Source organism: Gymnogyps californianus, chromosome 4 (genome assembly GCF_018139145.2).
Source record: "Gymnogyps californianus isolate 813 chromosome 4, ASM1813914v2, whole genome shotgun sequence".
Taxonomy (NCBI): Eukaryota; Metazoa; Chordata; class Aves; order Accipitriformes; family Cathartidae; genus Gymnogyps; species Gymnogyps californianus.
Window position 1 is genome coordinate 84,263,918 of NC_059474.1, and position 24,889 is coordinate 84,288,806.

The window sequence follows — 24,889 nt, forward strand, 5'->3', positions numbered from 1 at the left end:
ATTCATTTTAGGACACTTCTAGATAGTCTTCACTTGTACCAGCTATTGAAGTGTTGAGGTTTCCATTTGTGTAACTGAAATGCATATGGTTAAGTGTAAACACTAGGTATTCGTGTTCATTTTTTTTTTTTATATAATGAAGTAGACCAGCAGAATGGTAATGCATGGACAGCTGCTAATTGTGGAATTTCTAACCATGTAAAAGAAGAACATAATGATCTTTATATTCTAAGTAATACAACGTTTGTTTTAGCCTTGGTTTTGGCCTTGGAGTTGTAAAAATTTAGGTGCTCGCCGATTTAGGGCAAAACTATTTGCTATATATGGAGGTGACGTAAGCTTTCAAATCTATTTGAAAACTTCTGCTAGGAAACATATAAGAAACGATGAACATTTCAACCGAAGTGGTGGTTCTTGCAGTAGTGATATTTAGAGCTTGGTTACAGTGATAGCATTTTTCAGTGCAGAGTTAACCTAGTGCATATGTGGAGTGCTTTTAATAGCTTGGGACTCGTGACAGCTGGGACACTTGGTTTCTGAACCATTATAAAGATTGTTAGCTGTGTTCCAAAAAAGATTTGCATTAGTGACGTTGTACTGATATTGGTAAACTATGGGTGGTTGAGCCCACGCAGCTCAAGACAGGTGTATGATGGTCAGGAATGGGCAGACGATGGGGGAAGCTTTCTTGCCTTACACAGTAAATTTGGGGGGGGGGGGGGGTGGAAGTCACGAGATTTGCTGTTCTTTCCTTCCTTAAAAGAGAGAACAGTGCATGTGTAAGTTGACAGGCTCTTTATCTGTAACTCTGTAAGGTACAAAGCTGACCTTTCACACTTCATTTTCCAGTTATTTGGTAATTTCAGTTGCCCTGTGGTTCATGGTCAGTCTCCAAAGCAAAGGCTGAAAGTTTTATCTAAAGATTTCTTTTCCCTGTACTTTGTTTTCATTGAGATTCTCCTTGAGACCTGGAGTCACTTTTATAAACATTTGCCTTCAATGTACATGCTATTTACCATCTCCCTTCCCAGCATCTTTAAGTTACGAAAATGAAAAATAGAACTAGTCTTTGCAGTGATACGTTTCGTAACTTCCTCAAAGTATCCATTTAGCTGTTGGAATGCTAGAAGAGGGTAGCTCTTTTAAAGTAGGGCCATCCCATAACTTCTTGCTAAGGTATAATTGGACTGGTTTTCTTCTGCATATGTGAGCTAACCTGGAATCATTTTGATCTTCTATACCTGGGCTGCCCCAGAGTATTAATTTTTCAGAGTTGTCTTAACTTGAAACATTTCTGTTTTCAGGCAAGTTGTTGTCTTTTATAATTGACTTTTGCTGAGGCTTGTAGAACTTACTGTTTGTTGTCTTCAGAAGGATCCAGGTGTTGAAGAGCCTTATCACAGCACCTCCTGGCTAGGATATATTACAGGCGTTTTGTCCTAGCTTATAATGTGTGTGTGTGTGAGGGTGTTTTTTCTTCTATATTTGTATGTGTTTGTATGGTTTTGTGTTTTTAGTGCTGTTTTTCTGTTCATTCGCTTTGGTTTTGATCCTTGGATGACTGAGAAGATTGAACGTGACTGGGTGAGAATGGTCGGATGTAAGTGAGGACGGACCTTGAAAACTTAGTGAGCCTATGGCTAGATTTTAAGGGAGAGGCATGCACTTAAAATTGTTTGCTTAAAGATTAGGACAACTTATCCTTTGGCCACGCATTTAGAGTAAAAATAACATAGAAACGCGATACGCATTCATATGGATTGAAGATATTTTTTGGCACCAAAATATTGTTAAGTCCTTGTATTCTTAAATGTATACGGCGTTGCTACACAGGTGAGCATTCATTATTTATTTCGCATAATGAGTACGTCGAAAGAAGTATCTTGTGCCAAAGGTATGTATCACTAAAACATAAATAATGAAGATGAGAGAGACACATCTATGCAAATGAGCACATAGAGAGCAGGCCATACAGGAAAAGAATAAAACCACATCTGTTGGCTTAATTTGTTTTCTTTATATATATATTGAAGTTAAACAGTACAGAAACTTGTGTTTGGGAAGCAGCTAAGACTGGTGCAAAATTGGAGGAAACAAGGTATTCATGTTTTTTCTGTGCTAAGTATGTTTCTAATACTTTACTTTCCTGACAAACAATCGGATACATTGTTCTCAGCAGTGTGTTTGTTCTTCTTTTTTTTTTTTTAATAATAGGCGCTGTGATTTTTTTTGTTCCTTTTTTTTTTTTTAAGTTATAATGACGCCTTGTTGGTGTCATTATAACTCATCTGGAGTCCTTGCTGAACTATGTCAGTTACAAAGGGTAGTCATGTTGAATTAATTTATTCAATTGAAAGCAGGGGTTACAGTCTGTGTGTGTGTGTATGTGTGTATACATGTAAAGCTCTTCATCTGAAAGAAGGAGGCGAAGGACGTTTGCAGGGGAGAAACCCTCTCCTATTCAGGCACTTTGGAGTAAGTAAGATCAAGTAATCGGTCAATGGTCTTTGGTCAAGAGCTGATAAACCAGGAGCGTGTTTTTTCTTCCAGTGCTGCACAGTTGTGCTCATTAGGAGAGGAGTGAACTTGTCCACTAGTAACTTTAACTTTGAGTCTGTCTTGGTAGTTCTGCTTCTGGGGAGTTGGTGGTATTTTACTGCATTTTTACCAATAGAACAGTATTTACTTTCTTGTTATAATATCAGATGATTGTGCCAAGAAACACTGTATGTATGTATCATGTTAGGATTCTTGGAGTTTCTTTGAGAAGATGAGAGGTTCAATTAGTGAAGGAGATAGTGTAGATAAAAGCTTGAAGCGTGGTGGAATATGTCCCATGGACGTGTACAAGGTGAGGAGCACCTATGCTCGCTCACAGTGAGCAGACAGGCAGGAAGATGGAGAAGACTCCAGAGACCAGGAGAACAACAACCAAGGTAAGATAAAGCTGACACTTGGAAGATCTGAATGAAATAGTACTTAAGGAAGTGCTGCTCTGTCGAGATGCACTTGATCTTTGGGCGGTTAGCTGGTGAGGTGAGCGTGGGAAGTTGATAAAACACATTAAGAGCTTTACCAAAGGGTAAGTCTTAATATTATTGTCACCAAAGTGTCATTCAAGGGTGAGGGTAGGGCTTGTAAGATTAAGTAAGGAATTCAACTTCCGTTCCGTTCTGTGGTGCCTCTGGAGCGCTGTTAAGGTTTACCTCGTATGTCATTTGAAATAGACTTTATTTTACAATACATTTTGGAGGTTGTCGTGTTACTGCTTACAAGTTGGTCATTTATTTGAAGGGGTTGAGCAGCAGTAGAAGTTAGAGAGTTGGATACTATTATTTCCAATCCAGAAAAATGTATTTTCAGGTATCTTGCTCTTCCCTATGTAGCAGAGTCCTCATAGAACCGTTCTTCGGTAACCTGAAATGTAGACTGGATTTCTTCATCTATCAGTCAGATACAGAGGTTCAGTTTGGATGATGTCTTTGTGTAAGACCATAGATAACCTGTGATTTGGGGCGGTCTTGCGGTTGTCCTGTCCCGTGTGGCACGGGTGTCGCTGTTGTATGTTTCCCCCATACCTTCCTTCTTCCACACCCTTGTGCATTTAGTTTCTTTGGTCATGAAGATTTACTAAGAATGGTTGACACTGCAAAAATGTCTGAAATAAGTAAAATGCAACTTACTCTTTTTGGCTGCTTCAAGTTATGGTTTTGAATCTCATAGAATACCATGTTTTAAACCAGAGCAGTGATACAATTTCTTGCTCTATAGCTTTCTGTCTCTTCCTGCTTTCTCCTCCCGAAGCACCACCACCGCCAAGCAATAAAGTTAGTATTTAAAGGCTGCTTATGTGATACAAAAGGAATTAAAATCTTAGCATCTGGAAGTTATACATGCTGGAGGTTTCTTGTTTGTTGGGGTTGCTGGAGTGTGGGGGGCGGTTCCACATCCTTGGTTGGGGTGATGATCATAGCAGTGATAGAGGGAAGAGGGGGGATGAGGAGTTCTAGGACAAGTTCAAGGCACAAGACTTTTCCAGTTTTCCTCTGCTTTTCTGTATGGGTAGGGCAATGGTTGTGGGCCCTTCACCCAAGGAGGATGTTTGTCTGCTGTAGTGCTGGTTGAGGGGCAGAGGGAGGTTAGTGGAAGGACAAGGAATTGAAAGGACAAAAGCGGGGAGGGCATGACAGAAGCTCCAGAGTTAGTCACCACTGGCTTATATCAGTTAAGTCCTAAGAAAGCTGAGAAATAGTATCATCTAGGCTTGGACAAAAGAATAGTGTGAATAATCCATGTCAAATAGATTTTTGAAGAAAATGTGGGAAGGGAGGTGGGTAAAAATTGCTTAAAGCAGAAAAACTCAAGGGCGTAAGAACGTTCTCATGTTCTGTTCCCAAATGCAGGAGTTCTTAGCTACGTTCAATCTGGCTGGCTACGTGTGTTGGGAAGGTGGGGTGTGGCAGGTGAGCTCCTCTTTTGTGTGCACTGATGGCGCATTCCTGCCCTTCAAATAAGGGAGTGGGGATACACTTCTTTCCCCGGGTGGATTTGTAGTGCGTTAGTGTTTTTCAAATAATATTTGAAATACTAGCAAATTAACTAATCAAAGCATTTGCAAGTATTTAATGTGGTAGATCACACATGTAAAAGTGTCTTGTTTGTGAGATTTTTGACCTAAATATTGTGTATCTTCTTGTCTTTATAGTGATGAAGCAACCATTATCTCAGGGACAAAGCTTGCTAAACAAGTTTTGAAAGAAGTTCAAAGGGATGTAGAATCGTGGATATCCTTTGGAAACAAGAGACCTCATCTCACTGTCATATTAGTAGGAGACAATCCAGCTAGTCATATCTATGTCAGAAACAAGATAAAAGCAGCTGCAGCTGTAGGTACGTGTTATGTGATACAAATGATCCTTTGGTAAGCACAAGATGATACTGTTATTTAAAAATAAAAAAATAAAAAAAGCGGGGGGAACCCCCTTTGTATCTTAATTTAATTTTGCACTGTTTTCTTCGTCATCTTCTCTGATGAACCTAAAGAAAAGAAGTTTCATTGACGTGTGAAGAAGGTAGTTTTAATGGCACGTGCTTGGTAGCCGTAAGTTCAGTTCTGCATCTTAAAATGTTGTTAGGAAAGAGTTTGCACCCTTAGTGTTAGAAACTGGAAACAAAAGGAGAACACTGGGGAATTTTTTTGACAGTTAAATGTCTTAACTGGCTTTGAGAGGCTTGGTGAATAAAGTAATCAGAGAGAAATTATGTCAGTTTTTAGTTGTTTCTGCAAGACACTGATTATTTTTGAATGTGAAATATTTGCTTAAGAACTTGCCTCCTCAGTACCTGTTAGATTCCTTGTTCTATGTGTGGATTTTTCAGCCCACCTGCAACTGTGGTGGCAAATCCTACTACCCCGGAATTGATGGGAACAGTGATTAAGTAACCAGTTCCGCAGGAAGATATTGAGAACCTTTTTCTTCATAATGTCAATAATTTCTTCGTGATGTCAATCGTGATGTGCATCTGCTGTATCTCATGGAATATTTGTCCTGTTGAATGCTTTAGCTCCACAGTAGAGCTGGGCAAGCCAATCCAAAACCAAGGCTTCACAGCTCTGAATACGAAGGGCAAAATTTCAGACGTAGTGAAATCAAACAGTAAAGCTAAGTGATTGATTACCCGGGATAAAGCCCAGTCACTACAACGTCTCATCTCCAAATGAAAAAGGATCATAGCCTAAACACGGAACTTCAGTGTTGTTGCGATCAGTGAAACTGCAATCTTGTGAAGTAACTTGAAAAATTTTCTTTTCTCATAACGAGTTTCGTCCCACAGAAGTAGAAAAGCTACCAGATAAAATGCCAGCGTAGCTTTATCTGTTCAGTTTTAGTTGTAATTTTCAAGAGCACATTTGTAGAAAAGTTTCATGCTTTATTTTCCAAATACTTCTAAACTGTTGTTTAATTTTGGAGCTACTGTGTCCAACTATAGACTTTTTTTTTCTTGTATGATTTGTTGTAAGATTGTACTTGACATGTAGAAATACAGCATTAAAGACCAGACAGTGAAAGCAGAATTTTTAGCAGGTCCTCCATGGTTAAGACAGTTGTTAAGCATCGGACAGATTTTTAGACAAAATGACTAAGCTGTCCGTAGATAAATTTCCTGGTACTAATGTGTGTCTTCTGTTTTTGGTTTTTCTCAGGCATTTCTAGTGAGATCATACTGAGGCCTAAAGACATTTCTCAGGAAGAACTCTTAGATATGACGGTAAAACTCAACAAGGATTCAACAGTTAGTGGTTTATTAGTTCAGCTACCTCTCCCAGGTAGGTGATGTCTTTTGTCCCACTCCTTCTATACAGTCAATGTAAGAGGAAAGAGTTTGACAATTTTGGGTTGCAAGTGTATCTTAGTGACATAAGAAGCTCTTGAAAGAGGACATGCATCATGAAGGATTAGTTGAGATGTTAAATTTTTTGTTGTATGCTAGCCTGCAATTCATTTTAAACAAAAAAGCAAATTAAATGGTGAGAATCATTTCATGTTGTCAACCTTGCCTTTTTTTAAAGTTCACTCAGAGTGCTTTTTCAAGGAATTTCCATCCCCACACACACTTCTCCGATTTATTTCTCCTTTATTTTGGGGGGTGTTTTTTTGTTTTTTAACATGTTGCACTGTTTTGCCTTGAACTCCAAGACCTTTGTCATATTTTCATCCCCTATATCATGCCAAGTTGTGCTGTCTAGCAGGTGATGCTGCGGCCTTTCTCACAGTGTTTCCAGGTTTTGCCTTAAACATTTGTTTGTGTTTTCTATGCTGTCCCTAATGTTCCAGGTGAGCTTTGTACTAAGGTCCTAAAAGCCTCTACTATATTGTTGTTTTTTATTTCCTTTCTCCTAACTTGTTGTAATAAAATCTCGCTGAAATATCACTTGGCGGTAGCTGGCAAAGTCTTGGTCTTCACTGTCAGACAGTTCTCGCTCCCTTTATTTCATACCTCTGAAACAGCAAAAATTGGGGCAGATGCTGAGTGTTATAGAGGAAGAGATGCTTTGTTTGTATTTATAATAAACATCAGCGTTTGTGATGACGGCATTTTGTGCTTTCTATTATATGAAAGCTACCTGAAATGGGCCACTTATTTCAACAAGTTGGCCACAAGGTGGAAGTATAACACAAGTAAGGAGATGGAAATCTTGGACCGAGTGAGGAACTCTAGGAGCTGATGGAATGTGATCGGTTTGCTTGGAACAAACGTATTTCCCACTAAGAACAGATGAGGGGAAACAGGTAGTGTAACAAATTTTCATTTCAGTAGTAAGAACTCGTGCAAACGATGGAGCACTGACAGCCTAGGGATGGCTATCTTTGTCTGAAGCCTGTAGCAAAGGAAACATACTCATCCACTGGACTCCCAATCCGCTGTTGTGTTCCCCAGAAATGGGAGGTGTCATGTGTTGCTTGTCTTACTTGTGTGAGTACTCGGTAAAATTGTTAGGTACTGCTTGCAGAAATGCATTTTTTTTTTTAATGAGGAGCATATCAGGTCATTACAGTCTGCTCTTGAGCTTTCTGCCTTCATGGATACATAGTTCAACAACAGACTTAAGTCTTGAAACTTAGTGAATTTAAACCTGTTCCACGTTTGAAAAGAAAAAAAAACCCTGAAGATAATTCTAGTTGTGTCAGTTGAAATGTCTGATGCTAGTACACTTAAATGTTTAAGCCCTCAAGTAATTGGTTGAAGATCCCTCTCAAGAACTATGGTACATCTGTCACAGTAACTACGTGAAGACTCATTAGCCTTCCTCTAACCTATAAAACTTGCTAGTTTGAAGCCTGGCTGTTGCCTGCCTTAGTAAAAACCTTAGAGTAATTTTATCGATAGCAGAACTGTTTCAGTATTGCATTGTCTGTAAAGTAAAGTTAAATACGCAAGTTATCACGAACTGAAAACGTTGAGGAAGTTCTTTCCATAATAGATGTCAGATATAACTCTGATTACTGAATTTTTTTTTTTCCTCCTCCCGAAGGTACTTCAGAAACGGAAAGGCAGAAAGCTCAGTTAGCTCATTTTCCAAAATTATTTTGATTTGTATTGTAATGGAAGGAGACAAAGCCTAGAAGTTGTGAAAACTTTATCAGTGGAGGCTGCTTATTCCAGAGTTGAGGTTGTTGTGTGGGGTTTTGTTGGGTTTTTTTTTTTGTAGTAAACCGCACACAGGTGTGGCTTTTGATCAATGTTGGGATAAAAATAGAAGCGGAAAACAGCTTTGTTCTCTTTCACTTTTGTGAGCTGGAGCAACTTAACTTTGAGGATTGTCATCTTTGCCTGAGGAAAACTTGCTTTCTGTGCACCTTTTGAGTACATTACTTCTGATGTGGTAATGGTTTTGTGGAGAGTTTCCTGTATCTTTTTTAAATTGCCTGGAAGATGGCTATGAAATGTTACGATATTTTTTTTGAGGTAGAATATTGAAAAACTCAAAATTTTCTTAGTTGTAAGCAGCAAAGAAGTATGAGACAAATGAGTAGAAACATGACGTCCCTCCATTGTGAAAGACTGTGCCAGCCTAAGCGCGGCCTGCTTTGGTGGAACTGACTGTTAAAACCATAGTAGTGTCTCAGTATAGCTTCTCAAAATTATTTCCAGGGAGCTCGTTGCTGCTGCCGAACAGCTTCCTCCTTGCTCCGTGTCTGTATTTCTTGATCCATATGGTGTGTTTTTGAATCCCTTTTGTGCTATGTTTTTATTTTCATCGCTCTTCCCTTTTGAAAACCAGTCTTTATTTCTCAACATGTCAACATTAGAGGCACATGTTGTTTATTGTATAAATAAGAGTTTCTCTGTGTGCGTGTCAGAGTAGCTAGGCAAGCGATGCCCGATGTCGTTGTGCAAGTTTGGTTAACAAGTGGAAGGGTGAGTGCGGAGAGGAACTTGGCACGGAGAGTAGCTTGGAATGACAGCAAGTAAGTCTGTATGGGTGTCAGTTGAGAGGAGGCTAAGCATGTTCTATGAGACTGACAGTAACGTACTTAAGAAATCACTTTGTTCCTCTGGAAATAAATGAGGCTATCTGCAGTCAAGAGGAAACAAACCAGGAAAATACATTTCTTGAGGGAAATAAAATCTACTCATTAAGTAACACAGTAACTGTCTATACAGTTTGAATTGGTTTTGTTTGTTTGTTTGGGGATGACCCGCCCAACTTAGTGTTTTAGAAGTGTCTCTGATGAGGAAGGGAAGGTGTCCACATCCTCTCTTCTCAGGCCCATGTCAGCCTACTTGTGCCCAGCTATGCAGCTGCATTTCTTCCCAGTACTGTGTGCCCTTTGCTGAAATTCTGCAAACCACGTGGTTTTTTTTTTTTTTGGGGGGGGGGGGGGGGGGCGGGGCAGAATTCGTATAAAGCATGATTTTTTTCCCTTTTACAAGAATGTATCTGTTACCTGTCTATTTCTGGGAAGCAGAAGACAGACGGCAATGAGGAGGTGTTTGTCAGAGCAGTGTTCTGTCCTATCATCTGAGGCACAAGGAAAAGCGTGGCTGCCAAGTTTTTGTTTTACGAACAACTAACTTGCCGAAGGTTAATAGGTTTTCTTTTGCAAAATCTGTTTAATAGGTTACTCCAAACTTCTTTCTTCTTTGTTTTTTTTATTCCTCAAGTTGACATAAAAACAAGATTATGGTTGCCTTCAATCTGGATTAGGCTAGTTTGACTTCTGAGAGACTCTTTCATCAATGTGCTTAACATCTTAATTTCCACAGACCTTTCTCATTAGGATTGAGAAGGAAACTTCCTCCCATCAGAAAATGGAGAATTAAATCGTAAATCATAACAGTCTGGTTTAACTCTAGGGTGTTTTTAATTGGAAATCTTTTAAGAAGAGATTACCTCGTTTTAAGTTTTATGACATAAATGGTATCTCTTAATTAGCTAGCTCCTTTTAATGCAAAATCATGAAATACCTAAGTAGACCTAGTTGACTACTACATTCAAACATGCTATATATGTCTATAAAATATTTTTACTGGGAATGTCTGAATTTCATAATAATTTCCCTTTATTTGGCTTTTTTAAAGATGCCGTTATGCTCCCCGAGTTGGACTTTGGGATGTATCGCCTCACAATCGCAGAGTTCTGTTAAGGATCTAGCCTAGAATGGGCATTGTATCATTATATAAAAGATGCAAAAAATAATCATTCTGAGATGGAAGTAAAGCTGAAAGTGTAATCCTGGAAGCAGTTTGGGATACTATTAAACAGTGAAGCAATAGACTAAAATGTCCCTGCTCGTTGCAGGGGGGGGGTTGGACTAGATGACCTTTAAAGGTCCCTTCCAACCCATACTATTCTACGATTCTAAAATTGTGACGAAGGTACCACTGGGTAAATAGATTTATTAAACAAAGTTTGCTTTCTGGGTCAGTATGGGGACGTTTTGTAGAGCTGTTCCTGTAGAGTGTCTTTACATACGCAAGCTTTATACTTGGGTTTGTAACTTTGTAGAGGTAGGACTAGCTAATGCATCTCTACTTTCATAATCAGTACAAATGTTTATGCAGTATAAGCTTTAGGCAGTTGCAGACCTATCCCGTATCAATAGCGCATATGACAAATGTTCATTACGAATAGGTGTGAATAATAAATTATGTGCAGGTACGGTCATTTAGGACATACTTAGTGTTTGATACTGATAAGCTCAAAACAATTTTATGCGTTCTCACAGTTTTCCAGTGAAGTAGGATATGTTTTGGTCCTACTGATTGGCAAATTACTAAAAACAGTTGTATTGTTGTAAAATGGAAAATGAAAGCTAGACCTGTAAAGTTATTTCAGCTTAGGGTTTCCGTACATTAGTTTAAAACTTAGGACGCGTATCCTTTGTGATCTTAGAAACAGGTAACATGCACAATACTTTTTGTCCTATGATTTTTTTTTTTTTGAGCCACTTGGTAATTAACACTTCCAGAATGCAGAAGTGACTGTGAAGTGTCTTGCTTAAACATTTATTTTTATAGTTAGTAAGACGTCATTCTTAGCTGAGTATCGGCCTCTCGTATTTTGACTTAATCTGTTGTATTAGCAGTGTCACAAAGTGAATTATTTAATTTTCAGTAGATGACTTTAAAAGGTGAAGTTGTAACTGCTGCCTTTAGAGGGGAAGTGTAGTTTATTCTTAATAAAGAATAGGAATTACCGTAGCTAGACCCAACTTGCGTGTTTGTCTGTGTAATGATTCAGATAGTATTGGTGACGCCTGACAAGTGAAAGAACTGTAATCTGAAAGCAATGTGTTTCCTAGATCACATAGATGAACGAACAGTTTGTAATGCTATCGCACCTGAAAAGGATGTGGATGGATTTCATATTATGAATATTGGACGTCTGTGTCTTGATCAGCCTTCTATAATACCTGCCACTGCTGCTGCCGTGTGGGAAATCATAAAACGGACAGGTAAGAAACTGAACTGTATTGAAACTCTTTTTATCTCGGAAGATGAATGAAGGATGAAGTCAGGTGTGAGTTAAAAGGTGTAGGTTATCTAAATTTATTGGGTTGATTGAAGAACAAACATTTAGAGGATTAATCTAAATAATAAGGAGTTGCCAAATAGATGAGATCTTTTGCCAGTAGCATGACTATGTATTAAGTGTAGACAGTAATTGGTGTAGAATGCTTGGTGAAACGCTTTGGTAACTTATTTTCTGCGTTTTATAGTGTTGCAAGGAACTTTCTGTGATATTGCTCGCCTCCTGATTATTTATCAAATAGAAGATTTGAATGCATAAGTTCCTATGGGGGAAGGGGAAGAAACAAGAACAAAAATGGGAACGTTTAATTCAGTACTAGAAGGGGAGAAGAATGCATATGTATTCGATAGTTGTCATTTTATAAGTATAATATACATGTTCTTATTGGTAGACATAAGAGCTTCCATTTCCCTTTCTGGTCAGAGAAGAGAAGAGAAATTAAGTCCCTCCAAAGGGTGATTCAGATAACCTGAATGAGTTGCCAGTTTTGTTTCTCTAAGGTGAAAGCTGAAAGTTGTTTTGTGGAATTGTCTCTCAAGTACAGCCTTGTGGATTTTCAAGTCATGTTGATGTCAGCAGTCCACAACAGCAAATAATTACTTCTTGGGGATTGAGAACAAGGGTTTAGGTACATCAAAATAGTGGAATACAATCTTTTGATAGGTTGTTTGTTTCCCCCCCCCGCCCCCCCCCCCCCCCCCCCCCCCCCCCCCAAGGAATACAAACATTTGGAAAAAATGTTGTTGTAGCTGGAAGATCTAAGAATGTTGGAATGCCTATTTCGATGCTTTTACATACTGATGGAGAGCATGAAAGGCCTGGAGGTGAGTCCATGAATGTTGTTTTAATGTTTCCATTTGTGACATCGTTAAAATATAGCTGACCAGAGGATTCAGATAAAAGAGAAAGCTTTTGTCTCGCGTACAATATTTGCAACCAGAGCAAGGAAATAAATTTGCTAATACAATTTCTGACGTGTTCTTAGGAGAGGAGTCTCTGGACTCGACTTTTTCTGGTGTTATGTCATCATTTTGCTACTGTTAAACATGGTTAGCACTGAACGTTGAGGCTAATACCTGATGGCCTGGCCTTCAAGAGCTACAGAGGTTCATGTGATGTTTATACAAAGTAATATAGCTATATGGCTTATCCTCATGCTTGTGTGATATTAGTTTCAAGTTTTTCATACACACGCATGCGCGCACACACATATATATACACACACACACACACACACACACACACACAAATATATAACATGATTAGTGTGTTGTGGTCTGTTAGTTAGGTGGTGATGATGACGATATCCAAATGACCAACAAAGTAACTTTTCAGTGTGAGCTCTATGATATTACACGTTGGCCTGGGGGATTTGTCTGCAGTGCAGTTTATATCCCGCTGGAAATTGGGGGTTGTAATGGAAATATTTTCAAGTAATTCTAATTACAGAAGCATGCATATGCTGCTATAATTGTGCTGTAGAAAGAAAAACAAATATAATTTAAATAGAATACCGTCCTTTTGCAACTTCATTTTGATGTTAGAAACTGCCAAGGTGGTGTGCGCAAACGAGGTAAACATGAATGTTTAATCCCAGGCATATTTAATAGGAGTGGAGTGAAATCTGTTATTAATATAATAAAACACGAAAAGCTTCTTACTAATCATAGAGTTGGTTTTTCCATTCAGCCTCTGTGGGAAAGTTGCTATTTGAAACTTCTCTCAGTGTTTGAATTGTAATTACTGTCAGTGCATAGTTCTGGTCTCATCCCCATTCCCATGAAAATTAGTAGCATTTTTGCCATTTGCTGCGAATACTGGGTTATGTATATTACTGGCAGTGCAGTTCGGTGCTTGAAATAGGCTTTATACAACACAGAGTTATGTTGCACACTACTTGGATGTTTCTCGGTTGGAAATGAGGAGACTTAGTGACCTGTGATTCTTTCAGCAACTTGTTACAAACCCCATAGTAGTTCCATGGATGTTTTTAGCTGTAACTCAATACTATTTTGTAGCTTTCAGCTTTTGAGTTAGTTGGATCCGTGGCTCAGTTTTGTTCACTTGTATCCTGGGTTTGTAGTTCTTATTTGGCTGCCTGGTAGTATCCCTTGTTTTGGGGGGCTAGTCCGTGACTTTGTTGGCCTATGAACGAACTTTGTTGTGCTTCATGGTTGTCTGCGTACATTCTGATTCCTGACATATTGCACATTACTTCACTGGCAGCCCTGTTTACTGGCATTGTCATTGATGCTATGTATGTCAAGTATTGTATGTAGGGACAGAAAAATGTTCAGATATTCCCTTACCGACAATGACACCGGAATCTAGATGTAGAAAGAGTTAACTCATTGAAGTTATCTTTGTTTATTCTGAAGAAATGGACTTATTTTTAAGGTAGTTTTTCTTGTTTTCCAACCTGCCAAGTGGTAGTATACAGTATAAAGCAGCTGGCATTGAGAAAACAAAGGAACATTTGTACTTCTTTCACAGTAAATTAGCATTAAGTATGTATTTGTCATGTCCACGGTGATAAATGCTTTCGTAGTTCGGGTAGTCTAGTATAGTTTTCATTCCTGACTCGCAGATTGGGCTGTCCTTGAAGATCTGGTTGGTCTTCTGCAGTTAGCTTTCTTCTCTGCTCTGTTCTGAGCAACAAGAGGCCAGCTTGGACAGTGCGTGGAAGGGAAGGCAGGCCAGGCGGTGGTTTCAGCTTTATCTCAGCGGCTATCAGAATTTCTGGACCTATCGTGACAGAGAAGAAACTGAAGGCAGTTGAGATAAAGCTGAGGTAGACAGTGAAAGAGACTGCATAAAGATAAAGTCTTATGAGATGAAGGAGGTGGAGCTAAAGGAAAGACTGGAAATGTGAACATAATAAAAGTAATAGCTTAAATGGAATAATCCTTTCCACTCGTTTTCTTAGCGGCTAATAGCAGGGCAAAATTTGTGCGTTATGATCAGAGACATCTGTCAGGATATAAGATGAGGTAGCTTTAGCAAGTGTGTTAAGTTTCTAGATGAAGTGTGTTTTGGAGTTGAAAATTACATGTCGGAGTTGCTTATTTTATTTTTTACGAAACAACGACAGGCTTTCATCTTAAGTATGTGTTTAGAACAGTTTTAACCTCATAATACAAATGAAGTGGAAGCTTTTTTATTCTCTCTCTTTCTCTCTCTCTTTTTTTTTTTTTTTTTTTTTTTTAAAACTATAGGGGGATGGGGACCAGACAAGACCTACAGTTAAGTGCTGAAAAAGAATTTTCTCAGGTTATCAGTCAAGATAGGGTTTTAGCAGCAATTGGACTGATGTGATAAAATAATTTTTATGGAGAAGTGATGCAAGGTGTGTGTATGATACTGGTTTTTGTTCTTTTTTTTTTCTTGTAGGTTTTAGTTGTTGCAGATTATGAACAAAACTGAAGGCTGGTGTCTGTGTTCATCTGTGATATTTTTGTATGTAGACACGGTCATGTCCTGCAGGTGGCAATATCCGATCACATCGGAAAACTGTCTGAACCCTTACAAAACAAATTGTGTTTTGTGTAGGCAGGGCAAGAGACTATCTCTATTTTATAAGCTAGTGAATTGACTCAGCAGTATCATGCAGAATCTTAATTGCTAAATATATTCCTCTTCTTTCAGCAGAAGTAGCAGTGTAAAAATAGTTGTTTATTTTCTGTTTTGGCTTGATCACAAATAAATGGAAAACCTACCCTTTCTGAGGTGTCTGTAAGCTTCTGGACTGCTATTCTGAAGGTAGGGGCATTTTTTTTTTTTTTTCCCCCCCTTTCCCCTTCTTTTTTCTCCTTTCCTTTTTGGTAGTGAGAGCAATTACTTGGTTTCAGGAGCTGACTACAGACACATTCCTCACTAAAATCTTGATGGGAAACTAGCACTGATTTTTATTTCTCAGAAGATGTGAATATTTGTAACTTTGGATTTTATCGATTGTTTTTTCTCAGCCTCTCTGCTGAGTACAGGATAAGAGGTCAAAAGGATCTCATTATGTATATATTTTTGGAGGTAATGGTTGTGATTTTGGGCAAGACATCCTTCTTTTTTTTGCTTAAAATAGGTATCAGAAGACTCCTCTCTTTTATTCAAGCCTTTCTTTCCAGAATCTAGTGATAAGTCTATTTGCCTTTCACGTGTGAAGCATGGCCCTTCAGAGAATCCCTAAGTTTTAGTGCGATTGATAGAGCATTAGCCAAGAAAAGGAAAGTGTGTCACACGAAAGAATAGGCGTGGTTCTTCGGCAGGGGGTGAAGTGATTTGTTATTAATATGTTTGGAGAACGAGGCATCCAAAGAAGGAAAACTCCGACCATCTATACGGCCCGTATGCTGCTCACTCAAAAGAGTATGTTCGTGGCCTACGTACAAATGAATCAGCAGCTGGAGACATGCTGCTTTAGATTAGCAAAATGAGGAGTATCAATCAGTAATACTTCAGTCCTGTTCCAGTTGTTTTGTCTGTATGAATTGGTATTTTGTGATCCCAAAGGTATTCAAGGAAGAAAGCTGAAGGAATCTTGACATGCAGGCTTTATGTACTGGCTGGGATGTTGCTGTCACAAGAAGGGTGACTGTGGAGATGTTTTTAAGACAATTAGCTGTTGAAGCTCTTGATGCACATAAATTCGTGGGAAGCTATAGAAAGTTGGTGAGAGACTTCTGACTTCTGCTAAGTCCCCTTATTTCATGGAATTGCTTAGGCACATCTGCACTTTTCTGTTCTCATTATCTGAAAACATCTTGATCTGCCTCTCTTTGAGGAGACGATATGCGCTATAGAGACTGAAGGAGAAGAGGGATCAAAGATGAGGGGAAAGAGCAGAGAAGTCGGAGCGTGGACAGGTTGAAGATGAAATGCATGAAGAAGAGAGTTAATGAGATCAGAGGCACAGATTAGATCAGTCAGACACATTCCAGAGGAAGCAGATGTGGTGGTAACATCTGAGGTGGCAAAAACTTTTAGTTTAATGGTTAATAATGTGGCTTAGGAGTCTATGATGAGTGGAAGGTGGAGATGGGGGGATGTAACACCTGAATGTTGTGCGGTACAAATAGTTGACAGGGAGAGTGTTGGGAGGAGTCTCCTTTGATAGCTGTTATCTTTGCTATGTTCTTGGGCAGTCCTTAAGGGATCACCCCGCTTGCTGTTGGATGCAGTATGAGACTTCAGTCCCTATCCCCATGACAATTCATTTTGTGTGTAGTGGTCTCTCCTCAGTATCTCCATCAAACAGCACCAGGTTTTTCATGTCTTACTAGGAGGGTTTATTTGTAGCTTCTTGCCAAGAAATGTGGATACATGCAGGAGCAGGCCCCAGATCTTTTGAGTTTGCCCAAAAGGATGTGTGCTTCTATTTGTGATAACTTCAAACACTTCCTACTCTGGTGTGAAGTAAGGGTTCAGCTGTTTTTGTTTTATCGGGAGATAAAAGAGATGGTAGGACACCTGCAAAAATCTGAGCGCCTTTTTGTCCAGTCTTTTCCATTCCTGTTGTTGCGCTTGAGCTACGTAAAATGATGATGTGGAACGCTTTGAGTGTGTGAAAAAATACATGCGTTGGATGTGTTGATTCCTTAAGTGGTTATGGTGATAAACCCTCTCAGATCCATCCAGTTGGAATTTTGTAAATATTGACGCTGCTGTTGATTGTGTTCCGCATGTATGTTCAAGAATGCCTCTCCTTGATGAAATCCAGTAGCGTTCCAGTCAAGAGGGGGATTTTGGTGTCTGACCCTCACATGCAGTTATTGGTCGGCAGAGTTTCGAAGCAAAGACCCTTGGCCCAGGAGTGTCCTTGTTGTCATAGCTACTAGACTCATTCCCTACGCAATCAGGCCCTACAAACAGAAGAACCTCAGTTGTCATCTCCTGTTATTGGCCAGATTATCAGCCGCGTTAATTCTTGAGAGAGGGAATATCAGTAAGAAATAGTGCCCCTTCACTGAACTTGAATTACAAATTATTCTTTGAGCGCTCAAAATCTGTCCAAAGCACGGGCCAAAGACTAAACTTTGACTCGAGGGAAACGCTATTATGAAGTTAGGTCACAGGTACAGGGAAAGACTGTGGTCTTCCTTCCTGTCTATATAACAGAATGTCAAGGGAAGCATCTAGGGAGCTTCAGGACGGACGAATGAAAAACACGGTTGAGGACAGAGATCTGAACGTGGTGAGCTCGTACTTGAAGCTTTAGTTTGTGACAAACAACTGGGTCTTATGGCACGCTATACGAGTTGTGTCTAATAGGGTAGATGCTGGATTCCATGGCGGGTTTGCTCTGTGTAATTCCACCAAACATAACGAAGCTGATGAAGGAATAACTTTGTCCACAGAGTATAAATGAATTCATCCTATGAGAATTTTTAAGAATAAACGTTTTTTCATATGTGTGAACAGCAAGTGTTGTGAGCGTTCTGCCTGTGCTGAAATAAATGATGCATCGAAGACAAATCTGATGTTCGTCTGTACTGTTGTTAATGTACCAAAGTAAGTCATTTGCACATGAAAGTAAATGCTATACAGGCATTTTATTTGTGACAATTAATTGATAATCTCTTATATTTCAGGTGATGCTACAGTGACCATTACTCACAGAAACACACCAAAAGAGCAGCTCAAGATCCATACACAACTCGCTGACATTGTAATTGTAGCTGCAGGTAAGACTAGTTTTTGTTAATACTCCAATCACAACGTTTAAAACCTAAAAAGTAGACTTTGGTGTCCGTGTTGGTGGCACTACTAGCTATTTCACGTTTCACCAAATAATTGGTGCTCGTGCTTGCTGAGGGTGTTGCAGTAAGTAGGATTTCTTATTGTAAGAAGGGCAAGCGATTTGGCTCTTTGTTCTTGTCCTTCACATTTGCAGACTCATAAGCTGTTTCTCGTCACATGTGACACCTTTCCCTTAGGGAGACTTTAGAGTGAACTCAAGATTGGGAACCAGTCAGTGCATAGTTTATACAGGTATAATTATGTAAATTAAAACATTCTTGGTGCAGTGCAAAAATCATGAGTCATTTAAATTTTGACAGGAGGGTTTCTATAAATCAGCTGGAGGCTGCATTCATAAAACAATGGTATCATTCCCTTGCTGTTAGAATTAAGGGCAACCTTGCCAAATGAACTGGTAGTTTTTGTAACATATGTTATTAACGGCTGAATCTTTAGTTTATTTTTTTTCTTTTACAATTATCATGTAAAGAGGAAGAGAATGGTAATTGCCTAGAGGAAGGGGTCTGAAAGATCAGTGTCTATATTCTTAAAGCCACATAGAGTGAAATACTTGCTCTTTCAAAGAAACAAGCAGAACTCTGCTTGTGAGCAGCTTTTGATTTTTGTTTAAGGGTATTACAAATAGAAATATAAATTAATTTAAAAAAAAACCCAAACAATCCAACGTACTAAAAACCTTGGTAAAATTCTGTGTCCTCTCACAGCTCAGGATATCCTCCTTCTCTCATACCATTTTGGAGGGCTACAAGAGGATTGCGTCTTTTCTCTTTTCTCCTCCCTTCCTCCCTCTTCATCATCCTCAAGACCAAAGTCTTGCTTATGTATTTTCTAGGTGAAGACAGATAGGTACCTGTCTAAAGCTCATCACTTCCTGTTGAAGTGAGATGTCATTTGCTTCAGGGCTTAACTGCGCTATCTCTTTCTCATGCCGGGTCAGGAACAAGAAACGGCTCAGTTGTCCGCATGCGATTACTCAGCTGTGGGCCTGACCAGAATTCACGCACCGTGAATGAAAGACAATAATGTGTGTGCTAATTGGACATAAACTAGTAACTTTTCATCCAAACTCACAGCTTCCAATTTAATCATCACTTCTGATTTTTATGCTGAACATAGTTTGTCATCAGTTATGCTTGTAGTTAAATGGTTCAGTAGCAAGTCAGCCGTGTTTGTTCTTAACATTATTTTCTTCGTGTCATTTGTAACAGGAGCATGGTACGACGCTCATTACACAACATGAGATATACTTGGAATGACGAAAAAACCTAGGGCTAGATTGTGCAAATAGTATGCAGCCCTGCCCCAGTGGATGCTCTGGGGAGGATTACACTTAAGAAAGGTGGAATTCCCTCCAAGGTTCCTCTTGTTACTTGAGGACCGTGCGCATTGTACCTTTGGGATCACGCATTCCCTGGAAGTGTGTGACCTGTTGTGTGAGTGATAGAAAAAAGGTGACTTCTACGCTGCCAGGCAGAAGCAGCTGCTGTCATAGGCCACTGTGCAAGATGTGCAAATGGTAAACAGCTTTTTGTGCGTGTCCGCATATAAGAGCGAGATTCCTATTCTCATTCTCTTCCCATGTAATACTTTTAGAAGAGCCATCTGCGTTCTGGCTCCCCGTTTGGTGACTTGTTGCAGTGAGTCTGTTCATTCTGATGTGGTACTCTATCTCTGAGGAGTTTTCTGTTTACTTGCATTCGTGGCTTCTGTAACGCTTCAAATCGGGCGCTCCTGTTTTTACTCTTGAGTTTCAGAATACCCATCTTCTTATTTTGTGTCCCATTTGCCCCCAGCCTTGGGACCCCTGTTTTCCTGCTTGCTTTGGTTGTAACTATCCATGCAGTTTATTCCTTCCCTCTCGTTCCCTCCCAACTGCTTGCATCAGAAGTTCGAACAAAGCTGCTCTTGTCCAGCCTACCTCTCCTTAAAATCTGTGCCTCTGCTTCCAGGTGCAGCTTCCTAAACTCTTTCAATAGCACGCAGCTTTTGCATTTCTAGCCGAAGCATAAGGTTTCCTCTGAAGCACACCCGGCACTTCTCATCCCACCGTAGCCTTTCCTATCTTTGCCCGCTATCCCTGCTTATACAGACATCCCACGGAGTCTGTTCTTTTTGCTATCGGCCCAGACCCGTAGTAGAAGAATAAGTGCACCTTTACCTGTGGTGCTTGTATAGCCACCACACTACTTCCAGGGTGGTGATGGAGGCAGTAGGCGGTCTTTGACTAGTCAGCCTGCTGCTTCTGCTGTCTCGGCTTTCCAGTCTGCTTGAGAGAGAAGACTCATCTGCCTGCTAGGTTTGGAGAGGGGGTAAAGAGGAGAAGGAAGGGGGGTGCCAAATGCCAGATCAAATTATCCTGGGACTAGTTGCGCTGTCGCTCGGGATGTGATCTGTGGTCCTCTTGTATAGGAACTGCTGATTTGTCAGACCCTTGTATTCAGATAGTGGCTGGTTAGCGTTCTCGGGAGTTGGCTATTTTACAGTCCTTGTACCTAAGCTGGGATTAGGTAGGGCTTTGTTTCTCTTTTGTTTAAAACGCAAGTCATCATTTTCTACAAAAATCACCAATGAAAGATTTTTCCCACATTCTTCAGTCGGTGCATTTTAGGAATAGCTGCTCTAATGCTTATCTCTTCCTACGTGGTATGTAAAGTAGGCTTAAGTAAATAGGTCTGCTCATTTGGTTTGGGGGATGGTTCATTTGTTGCTATTAAGTATTTGGCCTATTATCAATCCATTTTACAAAGGGTGTAACTGTGCATCTTCCATTAATATGCTTGCATCCCTATCGCACACAGATCATGTACCCCCATAAGGCTGAGGCATTATCCAGTTACCAGCTGGCTTGCAATTGATTGCTTAAGAGCGTGATGAAGTAGACGCAGCCAGATGTTATCAAATGGCATAGGAAAGAATTTGAGGTCTTGGCTTGCTCAACATTAGAAGCAGAGTTTCAAGCTGGTGTCCTATGGGGGAGTGAGAAACGGAGAGCAAAGAAGGTTCTTGTATTGCCTGTATCTAAATGACGAACTGGCTGTGTTCCAGCACTTTAAATGAAGCTAAAACCCTCGTATACCAGGGCTTGCCTCTGATAAAACTACGGTCTCAAGCCATGTGGATTTGCTTTGTTTTCCTTTTTTTTCTTCTCTCCACCTGAGAGAAAGCTGCTTTGGTGGGGAGAGGGCAGCTGAGACTCCCCCTTTGGCGATACTCTATTACTAGGATGAACATTACTCGCAGAACATAGAACTGACGGACTTGCTCAAGAAGCAAGGTGAATTGTAATTTTGAAGTTGGAATTTCCCGTCACTCAAAGTTGGAGGTTGCATGGTAGGAAAGAAATTTAGGAGGTCATTTAAAGTGAATACAGAGAAAAGATTGCCACTGTTGAAATTAAGGCATGATAGGCTACTGCAGATGATGTGTAAGGACTTGATATTCTTGGCTCCCCGATAGCATGCAGTGACTTTGGTCTCAGATAGTGCTTTGCCTTAACATTCCAGGAGACGCTTCATTGTGACTGTCCAGGCGTAAACTTTGGATGTCTGGTCACACAAGATGCTGCTGTTTGTAAAGCAGCGCTAGTACATTTGTTCTAAGGTAGCCTTTCTGTACTTAAAATTGCCTTCTGCAAAAAGGGATCCTACTGAACTCCTGTTCTTGAAAGGGAGGTCTTTTCTGTGCATCAAGTGGAGCTGTTGGCATGCCGTAGAAGTCTTACCTCTAGCTTCAGTACATTGGGGAAGCTAGATGAGATTTATCTCCTCAAAGTAAATGTGTGGTGGTGCCTGCAGTTTGAAATCCCGTGCAGCAGTGATCTTTACAAAGTGGAAGACGTCTACTGTCCAGGACTACTGCCTTGGAAAATGATGTTTTCCCACCCCCTTTGGTAGGACCCAGGTCACGTTCTGTGTGTAATTCAGTTGTCATTTTTGTGCTTAAGTTGTTTCAATACCTAAATAACTGTTCTGGTGTCTCTTGCTATGTATAGAGATAGCTCACCCGTGCTGACTGGAAACACATAGCCATTGACTCAGCTCTTTATCTGGAACTTGAAGTGACCTTTTAGGGTTTCTGGGTCCTGACTGTTGAACATCTTCGTGATGAATATCGAGGTGCTTTACATTTGAAATGTGCTGAAGAAATATAGTGCATATGAAAGAGCTGAGGCGGCTTGTTGCAGCACTCTGTTTTAGCTGGAATTTCTTAATAGCAAAAATATCGTACGCTGGGACGCTACACAGAGGTGGCCCTCTGAGAGATGATGGAGGTGTGCAGTGCTGAGGCTAGGCCCTCTTTAGTCAAGCAGGGAGGTCTCCCAATTTGCTGTAAGTAGCAGGACGTGGTGTTTTGGACAAGCTCCCCTGTGAAAGGTCGGTGTCGTGCACTGGGGTTACCAGTACCACAGTTAAAATCGCTTATTAGTCGAGTGTGTTTCTTGAACCAAAACGAATCCCACTGCGCAACTTTTGGTTTGTGGTTTGGTTTTTTTTCCTCTTTTCTGTAGTAGTGGTAGCAGCTAACACAGAAAAGCCTCAGCTGTCCCAGATTCAGTCTCAGGCTGCCATCCTCCACCCTTGAACAAATTTTGGTAAATGCGTTTGCCGAGTGTCAATGGCTTCATGATCTAAGGAGTACAAGAGACAGGGCGTGTCTTCCGCGCATCGGTAACGTTTGAATGTAGGAGGTCTTTGCGGTTCCCCTTTGCTATATCTATGTGGAAATGGTAGAAAAGCGGGGCGAGAACGGTTTTTGAAAGCCCATCTAGTCCGTACGAGTGCACCAAAAGTGGTATTTTGTACATATTAGTTCAATCTGCTTTTTCAGATCTCCAGTGATAGAGACCTCCTTATTCTCTCCTTGGACCATTTGCTTCAATGTTCCTCTGTTCTTCTGGTTAAAAAGTTCTGAGCAGTGCAGCAAGGGAAACAAACTTAAGTCTATTATTTTGTGTCACATTGATCATGGACGTGGAAGAAAAGCGTAGTTCGTCTTCTTGTGTCAAAGGTTTTTAATATCCTTGAAGGCTGTCATGAGATCTAGAAGGTTAATTCTTTGCAAAGTTTCCTCATAATCCTCATTGTGCTTGGTGTTTTATAGAGATGTGAACAGACAGATTAGAGAAGTCTAGCACCCACAGGGAGGATATAGTATCCCAGCTGATGCCATATGCTGAAGAGGTTAGGGCTTCTGTGTGTGTCTTGCACTAGCATGATGGTGTCTGTTTGTGTTCAGTTGATCTAATCCCATATTCTTTTTCTGAAAAATTACTGCCTAACCAGTTGTTTGCTGTCTTGCCTTTGTGAGGGGTAATTATTTGTACGTAAATGGGGCGTCTTTCCTTCCTCCCTGTTGAATGTCAAATGATTTTTGATGCTTTGCTCCTTTTTTCCAGTGGCACTTGAAATCTAAGCTAATGTGTTTAAAGCTCTTTCCAGCTTTGTGTCATCTGCACCCTGTGCCGCTACTAAATAATAAGTGTTCTCTACCATCGCGCTAGTGACACTATAAACAAACAGCTGGCCCTTCTGGTAGTCCCTCCGCACGCGCTTTCGTTTTCATAAGGCACCGTTGGAGCCTCTTACCTGGGTACAATTACCCAACTGGTTTTCCATCCAGTACGTTTTTCTTGCTTGCTTATGAGAAGATCAGATGGAGAAAGTTTTACTTGTAAGGCAGTTGCTTCGCTCCTACAGATTGAGCTGATGCTCTTTATTACGGGTAAATCTGAGCTGGCCATTTTATTTTTTTATTGTTGTCTACCTGTTGCTTATAAATGACAGGAATCAAAAATAAGATGGCAGTATAGATCGGATTCTCTCACCACGCTAGCGGTTTTTTTGTAGCAGTGGTACTTCATGTATTTCCTGTTCATTATTTAAGTAGCTGCTTGAAACACGCAGCTAACAAGTAAAGCATACAAGAAATCAGAGAAGTCAAGAGTAACATAAATCCAATACAGAGGTTAAAAAAGTGAAGATTAAAGAAAATGCTGTGGGGGTAACGTACACGGCTTGCTTTAGCAGTTGACAACACTCCTGAATCAGCAAATCTCTGACAATACCAGCCGTTTCTTGTGGCTCGCAGTGCATCTTTATCGTCCAGCTTTCTTTGGAAATGCTATGAAAGGGACTTACTGCCGCAAACCAGCGAGTACTTCCTTCATTGAGGTCATGTTGACTATGTTTGCCGACCGCAGGTTTAGCTGAAAATATTTAGTCAAAATGAACAAATATCCCTTCTCTTCTCATAATTACAGACTCTGTGAAACTGAGGAATAATTGTTTCCTGTGTGTGATGTAGCAAGAAAAATTCAAGTGAAAGAATTATCTTTTTTTGTGCATACACACACGTGCATGCACACCTCTTGATATAATTTGAAACTGATGACCTAAGACTACCTGGCCACGTTAATCAAATATATCTTGATGATTCCAGGTATCCCAAAGTTGATTACAACTGATATGGTCAAAAAAGGTGCAGCTGTGATTGATGTAGGCATCAACCATATCCACGATCCTCTTACAGGAAAGACCAAATTAGTTGGGGATGTGGACTTCGAAGGTCAGTGAAACACTCTTTATACAACCTGTTGGA

The 24,889-nt window shown here is 40.1% G+C and overlaps 1 protein-coding gene across 1 annotated transcript in view; it reads left to right on the forward strand.

Moving 5' to 3' along the window:
• Positions 1-24,889, forward strand: part of MTHFD2L (methylenetetrahydrofolate dehydrogenase (NADP+ dependent) 2 like) — a 37,531-nt gene that overhangs the window by 4,299 nt on the left and 8,343 nt on the right. Inside the window, exons 2-7 of the mRNA XM_050895963.1 lie at positions 4,706-4,890; positions 6,206-6,328; positions 11,310-11,462; positions 12,256-12,363; positions 18,124-18,216; positions 24,731-24,856. Of these exons, the coding sequence (XP_050751920.1) occupies positions 4,706-4,890; positions 6,206-6,328; positions 11,310-11,462; positions 12,256-12,363; positions 18,124-18,216; positions 24,731-24,856 (788 nt within the window). The remainder of the gene's footprint in view (positions 1-4,705; positions 4,891-6,205; positions 6,329-11,309; positions 11,463-12,255; positions 12,364-18,123; positions 18,217-24,730; positions 24,857-24,889) is intronic.